At 37.0% G+C, this 24470-nt stretch overlaps 1 protein-coding gene across 1 annotated transcript in view; it reads right to left on the bottom strand.

Annotated features, from left to right (window-relative positions):
- Positions 1–2222: 2222 nt before the first annotated feature.
- lamc1 (laminin, gamma 1) overlaps positions 2223–24470 on the bottom strand; it is a 56000-nt gene continuing 33752 nt past the window's right edge. The window contains exons 3-28 of the mRNA XM_026205834.1: positions 21595–21725; positions 18198–18364; positions 16803–16991; positions 16263–16380; positions 15973–16071; positions 14263–14399; positions 14013–14135; positions 13731–13920; positions 13119–13231; positions 12752–12973; positions 11306–11494; positions 8632–8877; positions 7919–8072; positions 7670–7812; positions 7392–7570; positions 7150–7306; positions 6824–7029; positions 6655–6734; positions 6427–6564; positions 6181–6325; positions 5950–6099; positions 5233–5347; positions 4924–5123; positions 4650–4808; positions 4467–4566; positions 2223–4206 (exon numbers count right to left, since the gene is read on the bottom strand). Of these exons, the coding sequence (XP_026061619.1) occupies positions 3950–4206; positions 4467–4566; positions 4650–4808; positions 4924–5123; positions 5233–5347; positions 5950–6099; positions 6181–6325; positions 6427–6564; positions 6655–6734; positions 6824–7029; positions 7150–7306; positions 7392–7570; positions 7670–7812; positions 7919–8072; positions 8632–8877; positions 11306–11494; positions 12752–12973; positions 13119–13231; positions 13731–13920; positions 14013–14135; positions 14263–14399; positions 15973–16071; positions 16263–16380; positions 16803–16991; positions 18198–18364; positions 21595–21725 (4107 nt within the window). The 3' untranslated portion in view covers positions 2223–3949. The remainder of the gene's footprint in view (positions 4207–4466; positions 4567–4649; positions 4809–4923; positions 5124–5232; positions 5348–5949; positions 6100–6180; positions 6326–6426; positions 6565–6654; positions 6735–6823; positions 7030–7149; positions 7307–7391; positions 7571–7669; positions 7813–7918; positions 8073–8631; positions 8878–11305; positions 11495–12751; positions 12974–13118; positions 13232–13730; positions 13921–14012; positions 14136–14262; positions 14400–15972; positions 16072–16262; positions 16381–16802; positions 16992–18197; positions 18365–21594; positions 21726–24470) is intronic.

Genomic DNA, 24470 nt, shown 5'->3' with positions numbered 1-24470 from the left:
CAAAATATATGAATGGCATTACATACATAATATATAATGTGTCATCTATTTAAAATAAAATAAAACATTTTATGAATGTATATTGTGGCATCTATTAAAAAAAAGAAACATGTTTTAAATCATTGAATTAATGTATGTTGTGGCATATAGTTAAAATAAAATAAAATTAAATGAAATGAAATAAAATAAAATAAATCACTGCTGAAACAGTTGTGGTGCTTGGAAACCAAAGTTTTTTTTTTTCAGGATTCTTGAGTGAACTTTAAAGTTCTAAAGAGCAGCCTTTACTTAAAATTATATATGTTTATTTCTTATATTTGAAATGCCCTAATGTTACTTTGGATCTATTTAAAATTAAATTAATTAAAAAATTAAATTAAGTAAACAAAAATATTATAAATATTATTGCATTATGTATTGTGGCATATATTTAAAATAAAATAAAAATATTTGTAAAATATTATTTAAAGAAAAAGACAAAACACTTTTTACACAAAACACTTCACAAAATATAAATTTCACACAATAAATCATTTGAAATGATAAAACCATAATATAAGATTTCAAATTAAGAACTAAATCATTTGTTCTGATTTTTTAAAAATCTAATCAGATAAAGCAATAATAAGTGTCCTGATTGTTTTTTTGTTTTTACCATTTTGTGCTTTTGAAGAAGACTTTCTCCATAGCTCAAGGTCACTTTAACATTTACACACCAACATACACATTAGGCCAAATACTATACAAAATACATATTAAAAAGATCTGTTTTGCAATAAGTCAGTTATTTTGTTGTAAAGATTTATATGAAGCTGAGTGTTCATAAAAGTTAATAAACTCATTTGATTCGACTGATTCAAGGATTTGACTCTGCAGATGATAGTTCACATGATAGCTCCTTTCAGTCTAGTCATCATCAGATTTGAAGAAAACCCCTCTTTATTTCTATCTTTAGAGTCATGACTGCCAGCACATTAAAGAGAGCCCCTTATGTTATAGATGTAAATGACTTTTGGAAACTGGCACAATCCTTTTCATTATGTGTCTAGTTCACATTTAGTACTTTCAGGCTTGTGAAGGTGAAAAACACATTTAATCAAATTTAAACGGATATGATATGCAACCGCATATGATGACGGCCGCTGAGTCATGGCGAAGTCTTACCAAATGTATTTAGGAATGATATTGTCAGATGAGTGAATCTGTCTGTAACACTGACCAACTTGATTTGGTAACGAGTCTGTGTCATTTCCTGCACAGCAACAAAGACACGGAAGGCCCTACACAATACAGTTTACTGCACTGCTTTCATGATAACAATATGGTATAAATATGCTGTAAACTATAGATTCATTATCTGAAATTGCTTTGACTATAGCCCTAATTGGAGCTATTATGCATTTAATGATCAAGTAATGTACTGTAGATGATCTACAGAAGGGTCCAGGGACCCACAGAAGACCACAAGAGGGTGCTAGAGAAGGTCCAAGCACAATTTGAGAAAAAAATTATTACAAAATGTATTTTTGAATCATTGAAGCCAAATATATATACACTTTTAGTTGGGTTAAGGAATCTAGAACATGGTCATGCAGAATATGGCATTAATATGTGGCAAATTAATGCTAATAAACAGCCAATATGCTAGTATTATGTAAGGATTTATCCTTAAAATAAAAGTGTTAACAATATTTCTCATTATTTTATCAATGTTGAGAACAGTTGGGATATTTAATTGAAAGCATGAAACATTCTTTTTAGGATTCTTTGACGAACTGAAATTTTAAAAGAGCGGCACATATTTGGAAAATATTTCCCCCCCAACATTTTAAATGCATTTACTGTTACTATGAATTTGAATTTCACACTTATACGTTTCTTTACTGATTTCTTGATATTGCGGTTTAATTATGCTTACAAAAAACTGGTCTAAAGTCTGAATTACTTTATTCCTTTAAAAGCCCTAGGTAAAGAAATAACCAAATCTATATATTCCTTCTTTAATCATCATCATGGCACAGTAAAAGCAAGAATTGATTAAATGTGTACTCAGAATGCAATGTAAGCGACCGCCAAATGCATAAATGAGAAAAGTCCTTGAATTGTCCTAATATTTGTGATTCTAAACTTATAAAACTTTTGAAACCTGCTGTTCTGGGGCACTCAATCACACACAGTAATATAAAACAATAGAAAATGAAGCAGAATTCCACATGGCCAAGTCCTGTAATAACCACTGTTTATTATTCAAATGTTACGATTCAATCTTACAGGCAAATGGGTAACAACAATCAGAGGTGTGTGTCAGGTCCTTCAGGTGTGTGTCCTTGAATGCCTTGATAAAACAGAAGGAAGGGAGTCTTTAAAAACCATTACACTCTCTAGAACCAAAGGAGCACATAAAGACTGTGCAGAACAACAGATCACAAATACTTGATACTTTTATAAATTAAAAATACTGTTTTATACATAAACGTGTACGTGTTGCACTTATGTCCACAGTGGTAGAGAGAGAGAGGGGAGGTCTACATCTAATCTAATGCTTTATAGTGGCACTTTCCACAACTGAATCTTTCGGCATGTCAGTCGAGGAACGGCTCGATTCAGCAAACCTGTCCGAGTAAGACTGAAGGAACTGAAGGAACTACGGACGCCGTAACAGTAAGAAACAAACAGCGAAATGCACTAAAACATCAAAGATTTCTTTAACTGGAGATGTGACGTCCACATTTAGAGGATTACATCCAAACGTTTAGGCACTAAAACCGATGGTTAACTAGCAACGTGTGATTAAGCTTACCATCTCAAGTAAAGCAAGTCATTCCGATAAATATGAAATATTAGAGACGTATGTGGATGTGTGGGGGTGTGCAAGTTAAAGGTTCAAGACATTACGCATCACCATCCGCTAAAAAATGAACCACAAATAAAAGAAATGATAGAGCTATGATGCAACACTCGCCATGTATACAGGCAAGCGTATTATACCACAGAACATATTATATATATATATATAATTATATATATTATGCAGAAGTTTTTGCTGATTTTTGCTTCTTTTTTTTCTCGCAAATGAACCAATGAGGTGGCTGGTTGGGTCTCCAGCCATTCCTGAATCATTTAAGCATATTTACACAAATAACAGTTACTCAACTCTACAGTAAAAAAAAAAAAAAAAAAAAAAAAAAAAACATTCACACAAAAATATAACATTTGAAATAATTATTAGCACCAGTGTATCAGATAAAAGTCTTGCTACGCCAATGTACAAAGTTGCATAGTGTTGAGTTTTGCTCATGTTTATGTGTTCTGCAGCAGCGTCGGAAAAATCAAAAACACAAAACTGAAATGTCTGGCAACCGTGAACTGTATAAAGTCAGCTGAGCCGTGCGAGGATTTTCTCAACTTCTCAACTGCTGAGCTATTTATATACACATGAACTGAAATACTGTATTGATGTGTTCGCCTCAAGATGCGCATTACGAACAAATTAAGATTCCTTCACTGTTAGCTTTGAGCGAATAGCGTTACCGATGATGATATACACTAGCTTAAGTAGCAAACTTCCTCAAACAAACGTCTTGGCTTCTGATTAGGTGGGGAATTCTGACGCGATTGTAAAGATCAGAGGTTTGAGAGGAAGAGCTGGAGTGGTGCAGTCATGCGGGTTCAACTCGAGACCGCTCACACACACAGACAAATACGTACAAACACACACACACACAAAAACACGGCCATTACTTGGAGTTCTCTTCACGTTGCATTTCTGCATATCAAAAATTCAAAGTTGCGTTTGTCTTCGAAGAAACATGTAGAAATACAAACAAACAATGACCTAATAAAAGGAAATCAAATGCGAGTGAAAGATTTCGAATTGTTTTGGTTGAGGTTGGGTGGGGGTCCGTGGCACGGACGAGGGGATGGAGAGGGATGTTGAAGAACACGGAGGTTAAGGCCGCTCCAGAGACGGAGTGTTGAAGCAGCCTTCTGGCAGAGTGTTCTTGATGTCGTTGAGGTTCACGATGTCCTGTCGAATCTCTCGGATCTGCCGCTCGTAGTCGCCGATCATGTCCTCCTGGCTCTTGGCGATGTCATTCAGCTCCTTCAGCTTCCTGTCCAGCTCACTTCCTGCCATCTTGTCCTTGGCGTCTTTTAGAGCACTATCGATCTGATTCAGCTTGCTCAGATCCACCTTATCGATGTTGCCTGTTATATTAAAATGCGTGTTAAGAAGTCATTACATTTCACTGAATTCTGCATTCTTCTTGCACTATGTAACAAAGAAAATATATATTTTTAATTTAAGCTTTGTTTTAACAACTGTAAACTATTTTTACTAGTTTTATTATAGTTCAGAAGATGGGATGTTGCATGACACATGAGATGCACACAGTGAGCATGATTTCAAAATTCTTATCGCTTCAGTCACAAAAACATGGTTTATTGATTAGTAGCTAGAGTCTTACCGAGCTGGTTTAATAAATCAGTGATTGTGTTCAGCACTGTCCTGACAGCATTTTTGGCTTTTCTGGCACTGCCCTCAGCTTCTTTAGCATTATCAGATGCCTGTGAACAAGAGCAAAGTCAACGCAAAGTCAAAATATGGCTATACAACAAGTTGCAGACATCCAGTGAAGGCCATAACCCACCATGGCTGCCATCATCATGTCAGCGTCCGCCTCAGCTTTCTTCTTCTCCAGCTCTTTCTCAGCAGCTGTGAGCTGCACCATCATGTTGTTCACCTCTCCATCCAGTTTCATGGTGTCTTCAAAAGCTTTTTCTGCATCTACCTTTGTCTTTGCCGAACCCTGATTAAAAACAAGCAAATCGAATCAAGTGAGGCACTGTTTGATAAGGAAACGGACATCCCACAACTTTTTTTTTAATGGTTTTGATGCTCTTCATCTGAAACCCAACATGTACCTTCTGCACATCATTAGCGATTTTCTCAGCTTCCTCTGCCTTCTCCTTGGCTTGTTTAGCATCAGCAGCTGCGTTGCCTAAAGCCGCCTCGGCCCGTCGGGTCTTCTCATTGGCTTCATTAATTGTGGCATTGATTTCTGGGATTCGCCTCATGGCATCCTCAGCAGCAGTTTTGTTGTCATTCACTCTCTTGTCAAAGTCTAATAACAGTTTTTTAAAAATAATAGTGTTTAAATATTTCTTTCTTTCGATACTTAGATCTTTATTCTCTCTCAAACTATAAAAGACATTTTGCAAAATATTTCTCACCTCTGAGGTTGTTCAGTATGTCCTGGGCCTCTTGGAAAGTAGATTTGCCTTTTTTTGCCGCTTCTTCGGCCAAAGCCTTTGCTGCGTCTGCACGTGCCAACAACTGATCAGCCGTCTGAAGAAAACCCAGGCGAGAGAGAGAAAATTTTTTTTAAAAAAATGTAAAATCACAGAAAGGTTAGGTTTTTACGCTGCTGACTTGTCTGGCTAACATTCAGAAGTTGAAATTCTGTACTTACAAGAAATTAAATTAACTGGGTTTATCCCGAAAATAATTACTTATAGGAATGAAAAGCAATATTGTGGGGGAACAAATACGCAATATATTTCACATCTAGTCTAAAAATAATGCTATTCATAAAATGTCAAGCTTTATCAAACATCTCAAAAAGTAACTCGCACCATGAGCAGGTTTCAGAAGAACAATGTCTGAGTTCATGGTCCAGCTCTTTCATTAAGAGCATGCCATTTAACTCAATCAGATTAGGATGAGAGTATGGACGGTGGCCAGTGCTATCTCTTGTCTCTCATCAGTATCATTTAAATGGCTCCTGGGTCTCATGGCATGTGCTTGACTCGAACATATTAACCATGTGCAAGAGCTGCAACTAAATATTCTCATTGTTCCTTAAAAAAATTTTGGAGCACCACTAATTCCAAAAAACGAAGACACTAAAAACTAAAACAAGTACATTAAAAGTCGAAAAGCATATGTACCTGTTGCTCGGTCTTTCCCTTTTCGAGTAGTTTGCGGACTTCTGTCTCTTTGCCCCTCAGGTCCTCTCTCAGGTCGTTGTACTCCTTCTCAGTCTTGTCGATCAGTTTGTCCAGGTCTGATGCCTCCTTCTTTATCTTATTGGCCTCATCCTGAAGGAAATTCGAGAGATCGGATTATAGATGCATCCGGGTCGATTCAGTAAGAATTATAATACATGATGAAATCAGCACCTCTAATGTTTTGGTGTCGATTGGGGGCAAGCTGGTCAGGTTAGCGTAGATCTTCAGAGCTTTGTTTCCCGCCTCTTCTGCCTCAGCTTGTACTTTAGCAGCCTGCTTCTCCAGGTTCTTGGCCAGATCCTTGGCTTCAACATATCTGAGCGCATTTGAACGGCATTTTAGACCAGCTGCATTTGAAATACCTTCTTCAAATCAGGTGACAGAACACTGACAAGAGAAGAAAGTCACAAGACATACTTCCTGTTGAGTTCGTCAATGTCGCCGCTTGTTTTGTTCTCGCCGTCGAGCGCCTTCTTTAGCATATTAAAGGCTTTAGTGGACGTGTCATTGGCGTCCTTCGCGATCTTCTCAATCTGATCTGCGTCTGCTTTATGTCTGTGTAAAGAGCCGGAGAAAAATGTGAAATAAAACTGTATTAGGTGGTATGAAAAGTCTATAAACACAGCATGGTGTACTGAAACTCACTTTTCGGACAGTTTGCGGGCTTCCTCTGCCAGAAGTGTCATATTGTTTGGATCTCCAGAGGTTGTGGGTATTTTAATGTCCTATGGGAACAGACAAAAAGGCTGATATTTTAATGGACTCCACTACCATTAGCTGAAGGTATAATGTGTGGGAGTAGTAGACATCTCACCACTTTGCTGATGGCCTCCTTGGCTTTGTCCAGCTCCTCTCTAGCGGTGCTGATCAGGTCCTCTGCGTCACGCACTCGGTTCCGTGCTCGATCTGCCTGCGTTCCCGTGTTGTCCACGGTGTTCTTGATGTTCTGCAATCGGTTCCACTGGTTGTTCAGGGTCTTGTTGATGTTGTTAAGACGGTCCAAAAGGCCTTTATCCACTTCTGTATTACAATAGTGAAAGATGATAGAATATATAACAAAAATATAACACTTTTTTTTCTTATTTCATATAGTGAATCAACATGACATGAGCAGAATTATACTACATTGAAAGACGGTACCTTTGCTAGCCTGAGCCTCTTCCAGTAAGTCCATTATAGTTTTCTCTGCCTCCTTCAGTCTGTCCTCAAAGGCCTTGTCACTCACTGTATTCTCAGTGTTGTCCAGGTTATCGATCAGATTCTGTAAGTCATGAAGCTTCTGTCTCTGCTGGTTCACCTGTACAGAAAAAAAGAGAGGTATTAGATGTAGTATATTCTGTTATGAAACAAAACGTGCTGTGTTAATAAGACAAATCTCTTGCCTTGTCTCGGACCAGGCTGTAACAGTTGGGACACTGCTGGCAGCCTGGTGTGGAGCGGTTGTAGAAGTAGTTCTCCTCGCACATGTCACAGCGAGCTCCCACAAAGCCTGGGAGACACTGACAGCGGCCGTCTTCCTTGCACTGAGCAGACTCAGAGCCTTCTGGGTCACAGTCACAGGCTGCGAAAGCAAACAAATAATAAATGGAGCAAATCTAAACTTGAAGATGAATTATAAAGCAATTCTGCATTTAGTAGAACTGCTGATAAGGCAACGTACGCTTGCAACCAGACGAACTGAATCCAAAGAAGTTGACTTCACAGCGCTCGCAGTGTTGACCTGTGACCCCAGGCTGACACTCGCACTTGCCGCTAACGATATCACACTGGCCGTTTGTGGAGCCAATAGAGTTGCAGTTGCATCTGGGGAAACACATGTAAAGATTTGTTTTAAAAACGTGCAGATCTGTCGAGCTTTCTTTTGTCAAAACGATATCACTAGGATGAGAGAGAGAAAGAAATCAAATACCGTTCACAGCCCTTGCCGCTCTGGAGGTTGTAGAAACCAGGCTCACATGCACTGCAGTCTCTGTTAATGACATGGGGAAGACACTGACACTGACCCGTCACCTGAGAGCAGGTCGTCTTCTTGTCCACTGTCCCGTACGGAGAGCACGAGCATGCTGCAGAGGTGGAAAAAGAAAAGGTTTGAAAAAAAAACTAATAAGAACTAACATTTAAACATTTGAAATTACAACAATGTTTCAGAATATCGCAGTTCTTAAATGTACATTTGATCAAATATATGAAGTTTTGGTGATCCTAAGAGACTTTTTTCAAAAACAAAAATTTTACTGACCTTAAAGGTCTTATTTTTGGTTTTATAGAAAAATAGAGTGAAAACTGAAATACTATTTACATTACATTAAAAATATTGTTTTTTTGTTGTTGTTTTTTTTACATTTTACAATTTTTTTTTTCTATTTTGAAATTCAATTTATTCATGATATGGAAAAGCTGAACAGCCATTACTTCAGTCTTCACATGATCCTTCAGAAATCAGTCTAAGATGCTGATTTGGAAACAGGATTCTGATTAGTTTAAAAAAATGAACATTAATTTTAAAATGGTTTGTAATATTAAATGTTTTTACTGCCACTTTTGAAGAACTTAATGCATCCATGTTAAATAAAATGATTAATTTCATTTTGAACGGTAGTATTTTGTGTTTATTTCACTTACCTTTGCATTTGTCAGATACATTTGCGGCACGAGCATCACCGTAGAAGCCCTCTTTGCAACGGTCGCAGAAGACGCCAGCGGTGTTGTAGATGCACTTGAGGCATTCGCCCGTTTCTCGGTTGCAGTTGCCCACAGCGTTGGGGTCGATGTTGTTATTGCAGCTGCAGGCACGGCACGTCCTGACTCGACCATTTTCACCAAGAGGGTCCCCGAAGAAGCCATCATCACATAGTTCACATCTCTTACCTGGAGACAGATGCAGCAGAAGAGACCACTCTGATTAACTTCGAAAAGGTAAGATATGTATAGAATAAAATGTTATATTATCAGCACAGCTAAACAAATTACCCTGTGGATTAAAACAGATTATTATTTGATTATTCCTCATTTAATTAGTAGATTTGCGGGACGTTATTCATTCTCTTCATGCAGTTTCATCAATCGTGGTGTAATTGCTTTTAAAAGTGATTTTGCTAGTGGGGAGTTGTTTAATAGACTTCGATATATTGTAAAGAATGCAGATGGACCTACTGTAAGTGAGCATGAAAACTTTGAAATAGGCGAGCAGTTTTCATTTCATGCTGGGATAAATTTACAAAAAAACACATCATAGAAATAATCACAGGAAACCGGTACATTATTACTGTATTATATACTTAAATCTCTTAGCTACTTGTGTTGAAGGAGCAGACTGTGCAGTGATGCCACAGGGACTGCACTTAACCATTTCTCCTGTGTTTTTCTCCCTCGCTATCTTGCTTTCAGAACAAGATCCACCTGAAGACTCGCCCTCACAATGAGCCTCTTCACTAGTTTTGGCAAGTCTCTCCCTGTTCTCTGTGTCTTGGTGAAAAAGTGCCATGACTCAATCACACAAGTGTTTAATGATGCTTTTATAGATTCTACAAGAACTCCAATTAAGAATGTATTTGAAATAAATCAATGAAGTAAATTGTAATTCTTTTACTTGAGCCACTGCTAGAGGGGACTGTATAATAGCACATAGAAGAAGTGCTTTTGGGCAATCAGTATTTTCTTATAGAGCAGTACATAATTGGAATACTATACCCATAGAATTTAGAAATATTACATCTCTTGCTCCTTTTTCTGAATCGCTAAAAGGGTGGCTATTGGATAATCTAATATGTCTTCAGAATTGGAAGTAGTGTTTAATTTATTGTATTCTGGCGTTTGTTTTTGCTTTGTGTACTTGTGGTTTATGGTTCTTACCATCGACCTGCCAGGGACTGCAGATGAAAATTAGCCTGAATGGCTAAATCTGGCACATTTTCATAGTAAGACTTGTTTTCTCATGATAATTCATGTGTGTTGTCCCTTTTGAAATAAATGAATACAAAATAAAATGTGTTGGTGTAATCTTTAGATCGATCCTGCTGACTATATCCAGCCTTTCACGAAGACTTCAGATGACGACAACCCTTGCGAGGACTTCAGATGAAGCGGACTCTGAATAAACATACACAACTCTCCATGCACTGTAATCAACATGATCACACTATGTAACCATTGCTTTCATTTGTTCATTGTTTCTGTATATATTTCACTGTTTCTCAATACAGGACCTTACTTAACTGCAAGATTTGTAAAGCCTAATTTTAGAACATTTCTGCCATATGAACATTACTTTGGCACAGTTACACCAGAACTCTTGTTTGTTATGTAGAAACATTCATTTTTTTGTGAAGCTGCTTTGAAACAGTGTTTATGTTAAAAAGTGATATACAAATAAATGTGAATTGAACAAAACTTGATGAATTTTTTTTTTAACTTCTATCCATATCAGTAGGGAAACCATACATTCCCACTCCTTTCTGTGAGTGAAAAACTATAGTGAAGACATGCATTATAGTTTATTATAAATATATAAACAGACTGCTGTAAATAAGTGCATATCAAAAGTCAACACACATAAAATAGATGATTAAATGTGTTCAAATGTTTTAAGTTGTTTTAAATTTGGAATATACTACAAATACATTTTCATATAGGCTATTAATAATTGAGGGATGCACAAGAACCAAAAACATTAAAAAAGTTTAGTTTTCACTTAAAATATCTTCATTTATTTGGAATGAATTTTCTAAGACAACAAACTTAACATTTACCATGAGATTAGTAGAACGACAATGAACATTAAGATGTGTTTGAACTTGACTTACATGCAGGTTATAAGAACACACACACATATTTAACTATATTCATATAGAGAGAGAGAGTCTGAAGTCACCTTGATAGAAGACCACTATGTCTTTTATATAGCAAAGACAAACTTTTACCACAGTAACTTCAGCCTAAAATATGTTAACAAGGCAGGTAAGTATAAGTAACCACATTAATCCTTAAATATTAGTGGATTAATTATTTTAAAAACAACACTGATAAAACTCCATATGTATACCATGTATACATTATTTTATAAATTATGTAAGTAAATTATTTTATTGTCTACTAATTACCAATAATTACAGTTCTGTCTCTCTAACTCAATGTATTTCAATTGCCCGCTGTGAACTTCCTGGAACTATTTGAGGTTTATGTGAATTTTGGACTTCCGTTGATCCGACTCTCTCTTTCTATGGCTCTGGGCATGATCATGTGCTATATTATTTATTATATGGAATCTCCAAACAGTTTGGATGCTCAGAGCCTGTACCTGTGGTTCCAGTTGGGCAGTTTGTACAGACCACCTCTTTGGTCCTGGGCACCACGGCACACGTGGCACCTGCGGGGCAGGGACAGAGTTTACAGTCTGAAGATGAGCCGACTGTGGAGTCACCGTAGAAGCCGTCTTTACACCTCTCGCAGCTCATGCCGGCGGTGTTGTGCAGGCAGTTACACATTCCTGCAGGTACCAAACAAATTTACCATGTAATACCACACATCACCACAAGATGGCAACATTCTATAAACACAAAGGCAAAAGTAGCAGCACTACTCTGATTATTACTGCAGTATAGTACATAGAAAGTGAAGTTTGTGTACCATGGCACATTTACAGAAATAAAATCACAAATTATATATTTTTTCAACTTTTAAAGTCTTAAAATGTACACTACCAGTAAAAGTTTTTGAACAGTATGATCTTCTGCTCATTTATTTGGTCCAAAGTACAGCAAAAGCAGTAATACTGTAATTATTTCAATATTTTTACTATTTAAAATAACCGCTTTCTATTTGAATAGATTTTAAAATGAAATTTATTCCTGCATCTTCAGCATCATTTCTCCACTCTTCAGTGACACATGATCATTCAGAAAACATTCTAATATGCTTATTTATACTTTTCAATAAACATTTGTATTATTATCAATATTTAAAACAGTTGAGTATTTTTTTCTCAAGATTTTTTGATGAATAGACAGATCTGAAGATCAGGATTTATCCTTAATAAAAAGCTTTTGTGACATTATGCACTATACATTTCAAAAGCTTAGAGTCGGTATATATTTAAATATATTATTTTATTATTTATTTATTTTTTTTGGGGGGGGGGTTATAGAAATGAATACTTTTTTTTTAGCAAGGAAGCTTTAAATTGTTCAAAAGTGATGATAAAGACATTTATAATGTTTAAAAAAATATTTATATTTTAGATAAACACTTTCACTCAACTTTTTATTCATCAAAGAAACCTAAAAATCCTACTCAGCTGTTTTCAACATAAATGATTTTTGAACAGCAAATCAGAATATTAAAATCATTTCTGAAAAATAATGTAAGTGGAGTAATATTCAGCTTTGAAATCACTGGAATAAATTACATTTTAACATGTATACAAATAGAAAGCAGTTCTTTTAAAAAATATAGATATTTCATCTTTTTACCACTTTTGCTGTATTTTAGATCAAATAAATGCAGGCTTGGTGAGTAGATGAGAATTCTTTAAAAACATAAAAAAAATCTTAAATCTAACTTTTTAAACATTTCTGGGTCAAAAAGTCAAAGTACTGTCTAATTAAATTACATCTTTTATTATTTCAGTGCCAACATCCAGATAATAAATAGTGAAATCAATATCCAGTCTCCTGAGAGCAAATGCGTAAATGATATATCAACACTATGGCAATGCAATACAAATAAGTCAGTTGTGATGACAAACCTGTCACAGGGTCGCACGTGTCACTGTGTCCGTTGCAGTTGCAGGGCTCGCAACTGCTAAAGCGGCCCAGCTCAGGTTGGCTCCTCCTATATCCCAGCTCACACTGCTCACAATGCTGCCCCAAGTAACCCTGAGGACACGTACACTTCTCAACCCAACGAGCAGGAGTTCCAGGGCCACGGCGGGCAGTCACCAGAGACACGTTATCTAAATAACCAGCACCTACAGCAGAAACATTATCAAGTATCAGTTAAAATGACCTTAAAAGCTTTGCAGCAGAGAACTCAAGTTCATGGTAATAAATCCAATTATAACCCCTTCATATTTTAAATACAATAGCTCCTCTTCAGTGAATTAGCAGACGTACTTTTTGCGCTGTAGGTTCCCCGAATCATAACCGAAGTCAGATTGTAAAGAAGTTTCTGGAAGTCGGTGTGTTTCAGGGTGGGTCTCCAAGGATAGTCAGTTGTGTCATGGAGTCTAAAGGACAAGAGAAGACATTTGATGAACATTTCAAGTACATCAGATAAGCTACACATATGCATAAATCTACTGAGCAGCAAAAAGGTGATACAGATAAATATGCCATTTAATGATGATTTTTATGATGCATTTAATTTTCATAAATAATTGAATGTTTGTAATTTACAACATGAACTTAATAATCATTGAAGAACCCAGGAAAAAATTTATACAATTTTTTAACTTTCATAACAATTAAAGATGTTTCTTGGGCACCAAATCAGAATCTAAAATTTTTTTTCTGAAGGATCATGTGACACTGGAGTAAGGGCTTCTGATTAGGCCTTTTTTTTCAGAATTTAAAATATATCAAAATGTGAAAGTTATTTTAAATTATAATAATATTTCACAATACATCACTGTTTGGTGTATCTTTATGAATGTTTATATGTCAATCTTAGTTGATTTAAGCAATTACCAGCCCTAGTTTTCACAAAAGGGAGCTTGAAGACCTCACCTAAACACAAAGGTTTGTGTCTCCTCTCCTGGGTAGGAATTGCCCTGGGCAATAAGTGGCACAGCAACACGATGCCCGGCCCCTACCAGCACAATGTCCTCCGCTGACAGTCGAGCATCATGTCTTTGAATCCTGAAGTTCAGCGTCAGGTTCTGACCATAGCTCAGCAGCTGATTACCAAGAAATTTCTCTACAAGAAAACATCCCAGATGATTAGAGCAGTCTAATTCATTAAACCCTCTGCCCCTTTGACAAACAGAGGAAACAATGTGTCCAATATACCTGGAGCCACAAAGTAGATGGGGAAGTAATCTTCTGAGATGAGTGAGATTTCTTGAGAGGTGGGTGACCACTGCACGGGAACGCTAGAGCCGTCTCTCTGCTGTCCCTTCCAGCCCTCTTCATCTTTTCAAAGATATACAGAAGATATATTATTAATACTCCATGTCACAATCCTCGAAACTGTGGCTGATTTTACATTAGTGCTAGTATAGCATCAGTAATTAGTATAAACAGGGTGTTGGATACTCACCCCTGTCAAAGGTAGAGGTGATTGTGTGTATGTGGTAGCCATCGGCACTTTCACACACGGTAGAATGATGGAAGCAGAAGCATGGAGTACATCCCTGGGGATTCTGGGGGTCCAGGTTAAAGTAGCCCAGTTTACACCTGAGAGAAAGACGCATAATGAGTTAATTTGTAAAGTTCAGGGACATTTGAATTATTGTCATGCTAATTGATATTCAAATTATTGTCTACATAAATACAATTATTACTACAGTTTTTTCTTTTTTTTTCTTTACATGTTTCAAAACCATCATACACACATCTGTGGTTGAAATGTTGTGATATGGTATTTATTAAATTATTGAGAAATACAGTTTTTTGATATGTATGTGGGCCCCACAGGTCATAACGTGTAGGCTGTGTGAAGTAAGCAGGGCATCAGTTAACATCAGTGAGATCATCGTGAGGCCTCTAAAAACAGGTCACACACACAAATCAAGAGCTGTCGCCTCAGACACACACTCCTTTCTTCCTTCCTGAATCTGTCTTTTCACTTCTCCCCCTTTGTCTGTGTCTCATGAGTATATACTGCAGGGATTATCCAGTTCATGTGTGGCCAAACTTGGTGACTGAGAGGAATGTCACAGCCGACATGTGAATGAAAGGTTAGAGTTTTTTTTTTTTTTTTTGTGCAAAGTGCAAGGCAAAAGAAAGCAGGAGAGCTGGGATTATGGAAAAATCAAACTGGAAATGCCAAATATTTGGGATGTATGCTTAAATGAAGGCTGCTAGTCAATGAAAAAATATCCAACCAAATATCTATTTCAAATAAATGCTGTTCTTTTGAACTGTCCATTCATCAAATAATAATGAAAAAATATATCATGATTTTTACTAAAATATTAAGATGTAGAACACTGATAACATGTTTTGCACCACATTATCATATTAGAATGATTTTTTTAAGGATCACGTGACACTGAAGATTGGAGTAATGGCTGTTGAAAATTCAGCTTGGCCAGGAATCAATTTCATTTTATAATACAATAAAACGAAAAAGTTTTAAATAAAAAATAAAGTGCAAATAAATGCAGCCTTGGTGATTGTAAGAGACTCCTTTCAAAAAGGTGATTTTTTTTTTTTTAATCATGCTAAATTACAGACGCATAATGAAACATGTAGAGAAGGGCCATCACAGTCAACAAGCAGAACACTAGGCTAGTTAAACTTTGGTGACTGCAAGTCTGGAGGCCCTACATGGTCTGGCTGAGGGCTCTCTGCTGGGAAACCTTTGCCATCCCTGAGCTATTTTCTCTTCCATCTGACACTGAGAGTCCTAATTCTGTTTCTCAGACACACACATGGCCTCAGAGCCTCTGTGTGTCACCCACATAGGGACTTTCCATAAGAAAAACAGCGTAGACGTCAGATGCCCCTTATAAACATCTGTTAATAAAAGCTTTGACAGACATCCTCATAACAGAGCAGGAGCTGAAAGGTGCGCAATCTTTATGGGGCGTTTGGAGCATTGATGTTCAAGTTAATTCTGTTGATGATTCGCTTCTAATTTGAGAAAATATTTAACATTTTTTAGCAATTATAACTTTTGTCCTTGTGAACAAGTCAAGTATATGGACAACACTAACAGCAGGAGTGTTAAAAAACAAAAACAAAGCACTTACCACTGTGTGTGCGAACATGTGCATGAATGTTTTTCTAAAGTAATGAGTCTGACCTGTCACAGTTGAATCCATCTACATTTTCCTTGCACTGGCAGCGTCCAGTCTGGGCATCACACTCCTGCGTGCTTCCGGATGGATTACAAGAGCAGGATCTGGAGAGGGAAAAGAGGGAGCAAGAAGGTTAAGGAGAAGGAATCAACTGATTAATGGGTCTGCTAATCGAATATAACCTTCTCGGACAGAAGGACAGCTTCTGGAGTCCTTAAAAAGTAACAAAGTGTAAGAACGTTTTGCAGGTTGGTGGTTTAAGCCACACAAGCATGGATGAGTTAAAGCACTTTACCCGCAGCCAGCCTCAGTCAGTGTGTGGTACCCAGGCTGGCATCTGTCACACTTATCTCCCATCACTCCCGGCTTACAGCTACATCTGCCAGTGTTGTCACACTGGGTACTAACAGAACCTGTAGACGAAGAACCAGTAAAATAAATGGTTACAAGCACAAGTTCTGGGGGCCTGTTTAAATTTACACTAAAACAAAATGATAAAATGAAAAATAATCCCTATTGGCTCCTTCCGACATTACATTATTGTTTGTCACACTATTCGGTTTCTTGATTTTTCTCAAGTCAAAAAATAAATAAAAAATTCAACAAATACAAGACAAAAGAAAACGAAAAACAAATCAAAATAAGAAAAAAACAACAACAACAAGATGAAAAATACAAAACTGAAACAAATACAAAACAAAAAAGAAAAACTAAGCAAAACAAAGCTCAAACTAAACAAACCAACATAACAAAACAAAAGATAAAACAAAGCTAAACAAGCACTTTTTAAATGCATCTTCCACCTTGGGCTGGTGCAGTATGTCTTGTTACGCACCAACAGGGTTGCAGCCGCAGGAAAGACAGCGCTGGCCAGAAGGGTCTCTGTAGTAGTTATCCAGGCATCGCTCACAGTTCGGCCCATCCGTATTGTCAGCACAATTGCGGCAGTGACCTCCATGACCAGTGGCACGATAAAGCTCAGGATCGTAGTAACATTCGCCACTCTTTCCATTACAGTTACAAGCTGAAACAGACAGACAACCTCAAGTCAGAACTCCTATGTAAAACTCCCAGGGGTGGCATTAATGTGACTATCACGCACACAATCACACTTGTACATGAAATAAATGCTTGAAAAATCTGGGGTGGTAAAGGAACTGAATTACATAGATGTGGTTTGGCATTCATCAGGATTTCGAGAAAGATTTCTGCTTGAGCAATTAGTGGACATGTTCATGAGAGAGAATTGGAAAGAGAGACAGTAGAAATAAGATGATGGAGGAGCAGGAGCTGTGTGGAGCGTGAGAACACTGGGTCTCTCAGGCTGCTGTACATCAGATGTGCACATTAGTCATGCATTTCCAAGAAGTGCCTGCATGCATGTGTCCAAAGAAAGGGAGGGGGGACACCAAACACCCCTTCCATATACAATATAACTTTGGTTTAAGAAACCAAAAATGACTCCGTACAGAGGAGGTCAGTCTGTGGGGAAAGACTGGAGTTCTCAATGTACTCATGACGGAGGTTTTAAAAAACGTGTTTTGTTAAACCCGTATAACTATTTTTTTTTTCCATGAAGTACAACAGAAGGCATTATCGTGGGCATGATTTTCGAGCATTTGCTTTCCACACATGGAAAATAAATGGTGATTTATATGCTAGCTTAAAAAAAAAACATTAAATCTTCATTAAAATGCATTAAAAGAGTTTCATATGACTTGTGCATTAGCCTGAGTTTTCTGAATATATACATTAACCTAGTGAGAGGAACAGAATCTCATTTGCAGTCTTATTTTTTATAGCATGACTGAGATTTGAGATCTCTGGTAGAAAAAAATAGCAGTGAATAACATTAACAAATATTGCTCATTGCTACTGTTTTAAAAATGTAATAATAATGTAAAAAACATTTAAATTCAGCAAATGTTCAGTAATTCAGTCATTTAATTAAATTCAGTAAAAAAAAATACTTTTTTTTTTTTAAGTGTTAATTGGTAGTGTGTATAGAAACAAAATATTTAGAATATAGGGCACAAATCTGTTTTTAATAAAAGGTTATGATTATTACTCCAAAACTTATTGAGCTTGGCAATAATATAAAAGGGTAATTTTTTTACAGGTCTAGAATGATATGATGGTAAATAATCACAATTTTCATTTTTCCTTGACATGAGGAAAACCACTATTTTCTCGAGAAAAAGATGACTAAACACTGAAAACCTGAACTTACGCAGACACTCGTTGGCATTGTCACCGGTGGCTCTCCTCCAGGGACGGTCATTGTAGAAGGGCTTGCACACGTTGCAATCTGGTCCCTCTGTGTTGTGTTTGCAGTTACACACCAGCTTGCTGCGCTCATTCTTCACACACTCGCTGGCATGGCCGTTACACTTGCACCTGGGTGGGAAGGGGGAAGGTAACAGACCGGTCAGGTGCAAAAGGGCCACCACACAATGACAGGGCACACCAACCGTATGTGTACACATCCTGCCTCTGTTGTGTGTAACACAAACCAAGCAGGCACAAACGTGCCACAAAGCTGTTCAAACACAGAGTCTATCACTGAAACGTCACTGCACCTTTGTTTTGAGATTGAGTAGCTGATGTCTGTGTCTTTATCCTGCCTGCCCTTTGATACAGCGGCAGAGAATATGCAGTAGTACAGTACAGTACCACTACAGTATGCAGTGTTTTTTTTAATCCTTTTAACATTCAGTAAATATTGCATATTATAGTACATCAAGCTGGAAATGTATTTAAACTTTTTTGTTTTTGTTTGCAATAGAATATAAAAACACAAGGAATTACAGCATCTTAAAAGCAGTCCATATGACTTAGAGCAATATATTTCAAGTCTTCCACTCTAGTATTTTTATTCAAATTCAGTGATAAAATTTTATATTTTAATATATTTAATTTTTTAATATAATTTAATATTTAATTAAAGGGATGGTGATATCTTATTTGCAAAATACCGGTTAATATTCTCCCCATGATAAGAATTAGTCTTTCCGCGATAATAACGATAAAGCCTAGTAGTGCGGAGCGTCATGGCGGAAGGCAGACTTGAAATTGAGGAGGAGCCCATTGCTATAGGAGGAGCTCCTTCTACAATCTGGAATGGGCCTGATCAGGGCTGTAAGAGTGCAAAAAATAAATAACTTATTCAGTCTGAGCCTTAAATAAATGTACTACAGTAGCACAGGTTTGTATGTGTATGAGCCTATTTACAAACCGGTTGTCCAACAATTTCATAACATACGTTGAGTTCCATATCACAGAATGAGGCAGAAATCATAGCATTTTATATTATTGTATACAGTGATAAAGTGATAATGTAGATTAGCATTGTATTATAAATATAATTTATCCTAAAAATACCCAAGATCAGTTGACCTATTTGATCGATCACTTCACTATTACACTGACTCGACTCTTTACACGGTTGATGAAGTAAACAATGTTTGATACCAACAGCTTTTCTCCGCCCAGGTTATGCAATAAATCTGACATATGCAACCAGTAGACAGATCAAATATTTAGATACCCCTGTGATCTCCCAGATGAAGGTTAGTTTAAAAGTAAACAACAGTTAAATGTTTAACAGTTTGCAAATGACTTATAATTGTATCCTAATTTAGTTACTTGGTGTTTGGCAACGAATGGCCTAACAAGTAATTCATAACTGATGGCACCTGAATTCATAGCAACAAGTTTATAACTAATACATTATTTGAATGTTAATCATACATATTATAATATATCATTTGTCAGGTATGCATTGGTATGCAAAATCATGATCCCACTAAACAGCTACTTCAATTATGGCACAGTATTCAGCAATTAAATATTTATTTATCAGTCATTGGACACCTATTTGGAAGTTGAAAAGAAACATTTTAGCTTTTCAACATTTATTAAATGATCAATATGTTTTATTTTTAAATGTAGCCAGAAACTTAATCAGAAACTAGCTACAGAACTTGTCAAGGAGTATTAACCCAACTCCAACCACTGAATCTATTGAGAGACATAGAAGTAAAGTAGACACACAACCATTTTTATGGATTGCTTAAACACTATAACTAGGCTTTTGAACTAAAATTTCAAAACCATAACACCATTTTTGAAAAAGCACACCCAGACCTGTTTGTTTTTATTTTTTGCAAAAGCACAATGTTTAGTTTTTATAGTCACAATAGAAATAACTATAGAAAAAAAGTTATGAATAATCTGTTCAAATGAATTAGCTACTATTTATTCTTTGAACAGTCTAATTGCTCCCATTGAATAAAATGTATAACATTTAATAAAATTGTCTGTGGCTTCATCTTTAATTTCTGTTTTTTACATTGTTCAATCAAATTTTGTGGTTCTTTGTTTTGGCATATTAAATTTGCAACTTGAACAGAATGGTACACAAAATAACATGACAAAAATATACTGAAACATAAACACTATATACAGTGTCACAGATTGGGCACAAAATCTTATTTGTCCACAACTCCACTGAGCATCGAATATATACAGCAACGAATATATTCTCCTCCGGAGAGGACTTGACAGAAGCCTCAGAACAAGAAGGGGCTTGTGCAGCTAAAGTCACCTCTTGCACTTTGTCTCAGGTGATCTTTGGCAAAGCCTCATGGAAAAGGTGAGGTGAGGAATAACAACTTGGTGGAGGATGTGCACTCATTCTTCCCTAATCCTAATATTAAATATATATATCATGGTTACAATAAAACTCCCAGGATGCTAAGTTTCTGGTGATCAGATCACTTGAGGAACATATGGCTGTCAGTAAGCACTGATATGTCTGCTGGAAAGGAACTTAGAGGCAGTGAGGCAGCAGGTGTAAATTATTCCCTTCGGCCTTGTTCCCTTCCCTTTCCAGACTCTCTGCCCACCCCATTCCAGTTCCACTGCGCTCTGTAATCCAGCACTCCCAGGCAGGAATGTAGGGAATGTGGGCTATGTAATGGAAATCTGCTCCACATTTCAAACAGATTAAGTTGAAAAGACATGCAATGGTGCACCTAGAGATGTTTCACACTTGCTCAACATCACTCTGAACGATACCAGCTTCTTCAGCATGTCCTTCATCCCTAAAGCTCACGGTCATAGTATATGGAGGCAAAGATGTAATTTTTTCATTGCTGTACCATTGCTGTAATTAATTGTTCTGTTACTTTTTCGCATATACAGTTGAAAATAAAGACACAAAGAAATCTTGTGCTATTTTCTCTCAGAGAGTGAGTTTTCCCATGCAGCAAGATTTTAAAATGAAGCTATGCATCCGAATCAACCTATGTCGCTCAAAGCATGCAAACTCACACCGCAGCGATCTAATCTAACGATCTAAGCGTTGGTTGATTTCTTTTGTTTGCAAACTGAAAAATCTCATATCATCTTTCGGGTCACATGTCCAGCATTCCAGATGGAGCTGTTGATATCCATGGTCTGAGTACAAGGATGATATGTGAATGCTTAATTAAACTATATATTAGCTAACACATGTATGCAGGAGAGAGAAGAAACAGAGATATCCATGACCAGAACAGCTGGAGATGTTGACTTGAACTTGTGTTATGTTCAGAGAGCAACGAGAGTTTAAACGGAAAACGTACCTTCCTCCCACAGCAAAGTCAGAGATGGCGTAGTAGTAGGATTTAAGAACTTTGGGATCGTTGAAAACTTCATCTCCGAAAGTGTTTAATCTGTTCAGGGCCACTCTGATGTCCGTGGCAGTCACCCAATCCTGATAGAGAGAAACAAAGAGAAAGGCCAGTCACAGATGAGCATGTAACATTTTAGTTATTACTCTGGTTTTAGCAGGGAAGAAATCTTCAAATCAGTTGTGTGTGCAGATGTCTAAAGAAAATAAATCCGTTGGCCTCTAATCTAAACCAAACCTGCTGGAGTCACTTTGAGGCACTAATGTCTGCAGAAAGGTTACACGGGAAGAGAAAAACACCAGTGTGACATTTAACATGTAAATGTCATGTAGAATGATGTCGCGCAGTACTTGCAGTTGAACTTTGCCTGTTTGCGGCAACATGCTGGGAGCACCAATGGGAATGGGAATGAATGCAATGGTTTCGCTATAAACCGCGCAAGTTGTTATTTTACAAGTGGAGCTGACAGAATAACACAGGAGGTCAAAGTGGAGCCAGGCAACCCTGTGACGACGGTGAACTTTTTCAGTCCACTAAACCCCTGCTGGAACTGAGGAGGAAACGTCCTTAAGTCATTCTGACACCTTATCCATAGCTGACAGCTGTGATTCAGAGCATGTTCCTGTTTGGGAAGAGAGCCAGTTCTCTTCCACTAGAGAAACAAACATGTTACATAAACACAGATTTATCACGCTGAAATGTGGGGATCATCAATATTATCAAATTTTCCTCATATAAAGCTATACTATCATTTAGGGAAGGGCAGTATGATCAAAATCTTCAAGCAAGGTGTGAGCAATTTTATGTCACTGTTACTGCATATTACAAATTTATTTTTCACAGCGTAATTTAGCTAAATGTTACATATTTATATTGTTTTAAATTGAGTATATATTAAATAATTTGTAAAAGATTTAAAAATATATTAAAGCACTACAGTGGCCATCATCTCAGATTATTTTTTTGAACTGGAGCTGCATAAATAAATCATCAGAGCAATAACATCTTAATTTTATGTAACGTCATAAAAAGCAAAAGACTCAAATTATAAAACGAATCACTTAGACTCTAAATTCTGTCTAAATTCTAGAGTCTGAATCGAGTGTTTCAAATGTTTGCACTACTTCATAAGGCCATTTTTAGAGCTTGACAGTTCTAGTCACCATCCGCTTTCATTGTCTGGAAAAGAGCAAACAGGACTCCTATTGTGTTTCGTGGAAAACTTACATCATGAGTTTTAAGCAAAACAATGATGACAGGATTTTCACATTTGACTGCACTTTGACTTTAACCCTTTTCAGCCCCCAAGAAATGTGATGCAACAAAATCTAACCATCAGCACTGCTTGGAAACAAAAGATAGAACATATAAAAGTAACAGCTAATTATCGATAACTAATGATATTAATGACAGATGACGAGTGAAGCCAGTTTGTTGTGGATTATTTTTAAAAGTCCACAAACAAACTAGTCATCTTCACTCCTCACACACTTCTATAAAGGACCTGGCATGACAGCCACAAAAACCCACCGAAACAGATCCATTCCTATAAAAAGAGTTCTGGCCTTTGGTATTAATAACTTTACGACACATGAGATGTCTGATATGGAATTATCTGGCGACTGGGCTAAAATTGTACATTTGGTAAAAGTAACACTACATTTGAAAAACAATGAATAAATAAATCACAAAAACAAATGTTTTCCATAATAATACTGCTTAATTTTAATAAAGGTGTCATCATACAAGAATATAAATCTCTCTACCTATATTAAATGCTCTTTTGTGAATTAGAGACCACTTGGATCGACTTGAATTTTCATTGTATGAAAGCAAATTGTGAAAAAAAAGAAGAAAAAAGATACAACTAATTCAAGGAGACACATATTAGCACGGATCCAAGCTCTTGCATGTACACTGCACGTTGTCCATCACATGCACACACACTCTTTTCCAGCTGTGTCTGTGCACTGCCAAGCACAATCAGAACGGGGTGGGAAATCTGGGGGTGTCGCCTAGTAACATGTTGCAACTGTTGGCAGTGCTGAGCGAGCGGGAGGCGACGTAGCACCTGGACAGCGCAGCACGGGTCTCACGAACACACAGCAGCCAGCCTGCCTGCTTCCATGCATGAATTCAGCCATACATTCATTGCTGTCCACCCACTCCTGCTCATATCTCACACACTTAACCTCTTTTCGTCTCCCTGTAACCACGGCAGCATCTTGTTTTGGCTCTGCATGCAGCCCGCTTTCTCTGCCTGACAACTAAATTCCATAGTCAGCACGCGGAAGGACTGACTCAGCTCACGTTGGGTTGAGCGTCTGTCTCTTACTCATCTAATTAGTCTGAAAAATGTTATTTTCTGTGGTTGTGGTCTCGGGAAATATATCAAGTTCTGGTGAAATGCAACAGTGTAACAGTAGGATTTGTGCATAACAGTAATTCTGTGGTGTGAAACGGGCAGAAGCATGTCATAAACCTATTTAACAATAAAATGTATGCTTTTATGAAGCAACGTAATACACCTCCGTGAAGTTGGCAGCCCTATAAAAAGAAATAAATCAACAAAACTATGCCATTAATTTGTGCTACATTTGTGCCGCAAAAAATCATGTGTGTCCTGGTTTGGTCTTTGAGACATTAAACATTATTTTTTTTAATTGCGTGACGTTGCTCTCCACCCCTTGTTGCCCAAATTGCTCCAAATCAGCACAGTTCGTTTGTGTTGGGTTTGAGCCATTAAAACAAACATTGCATCCATTTTCCTTCCTTAGATATAGCCATAATTAATATCAACATAGATATAAATTGTTATCAGGAGCTGT

Source organism: Carassius auratus, chromosome 27, assembly GCF_003368295.1.
Source record: "Carassius auratus strain Wakin chromosome 27, ASM336829v1, whole genome shotgun sequence".
In the NCBI taxonomy this organism is placed as follows: domain Eukaryota; kingdom Metazoa; phylum Chordata; class Actinopteri; order Cypriniformes; family Cyprinidae; genus Carassius; species Carassius auratus.
The sequence above is the reverse complement of the archived record's forward strand: the minus strand, read 5'-3'. Positions and strand labels throughout refer to the sequence as shown.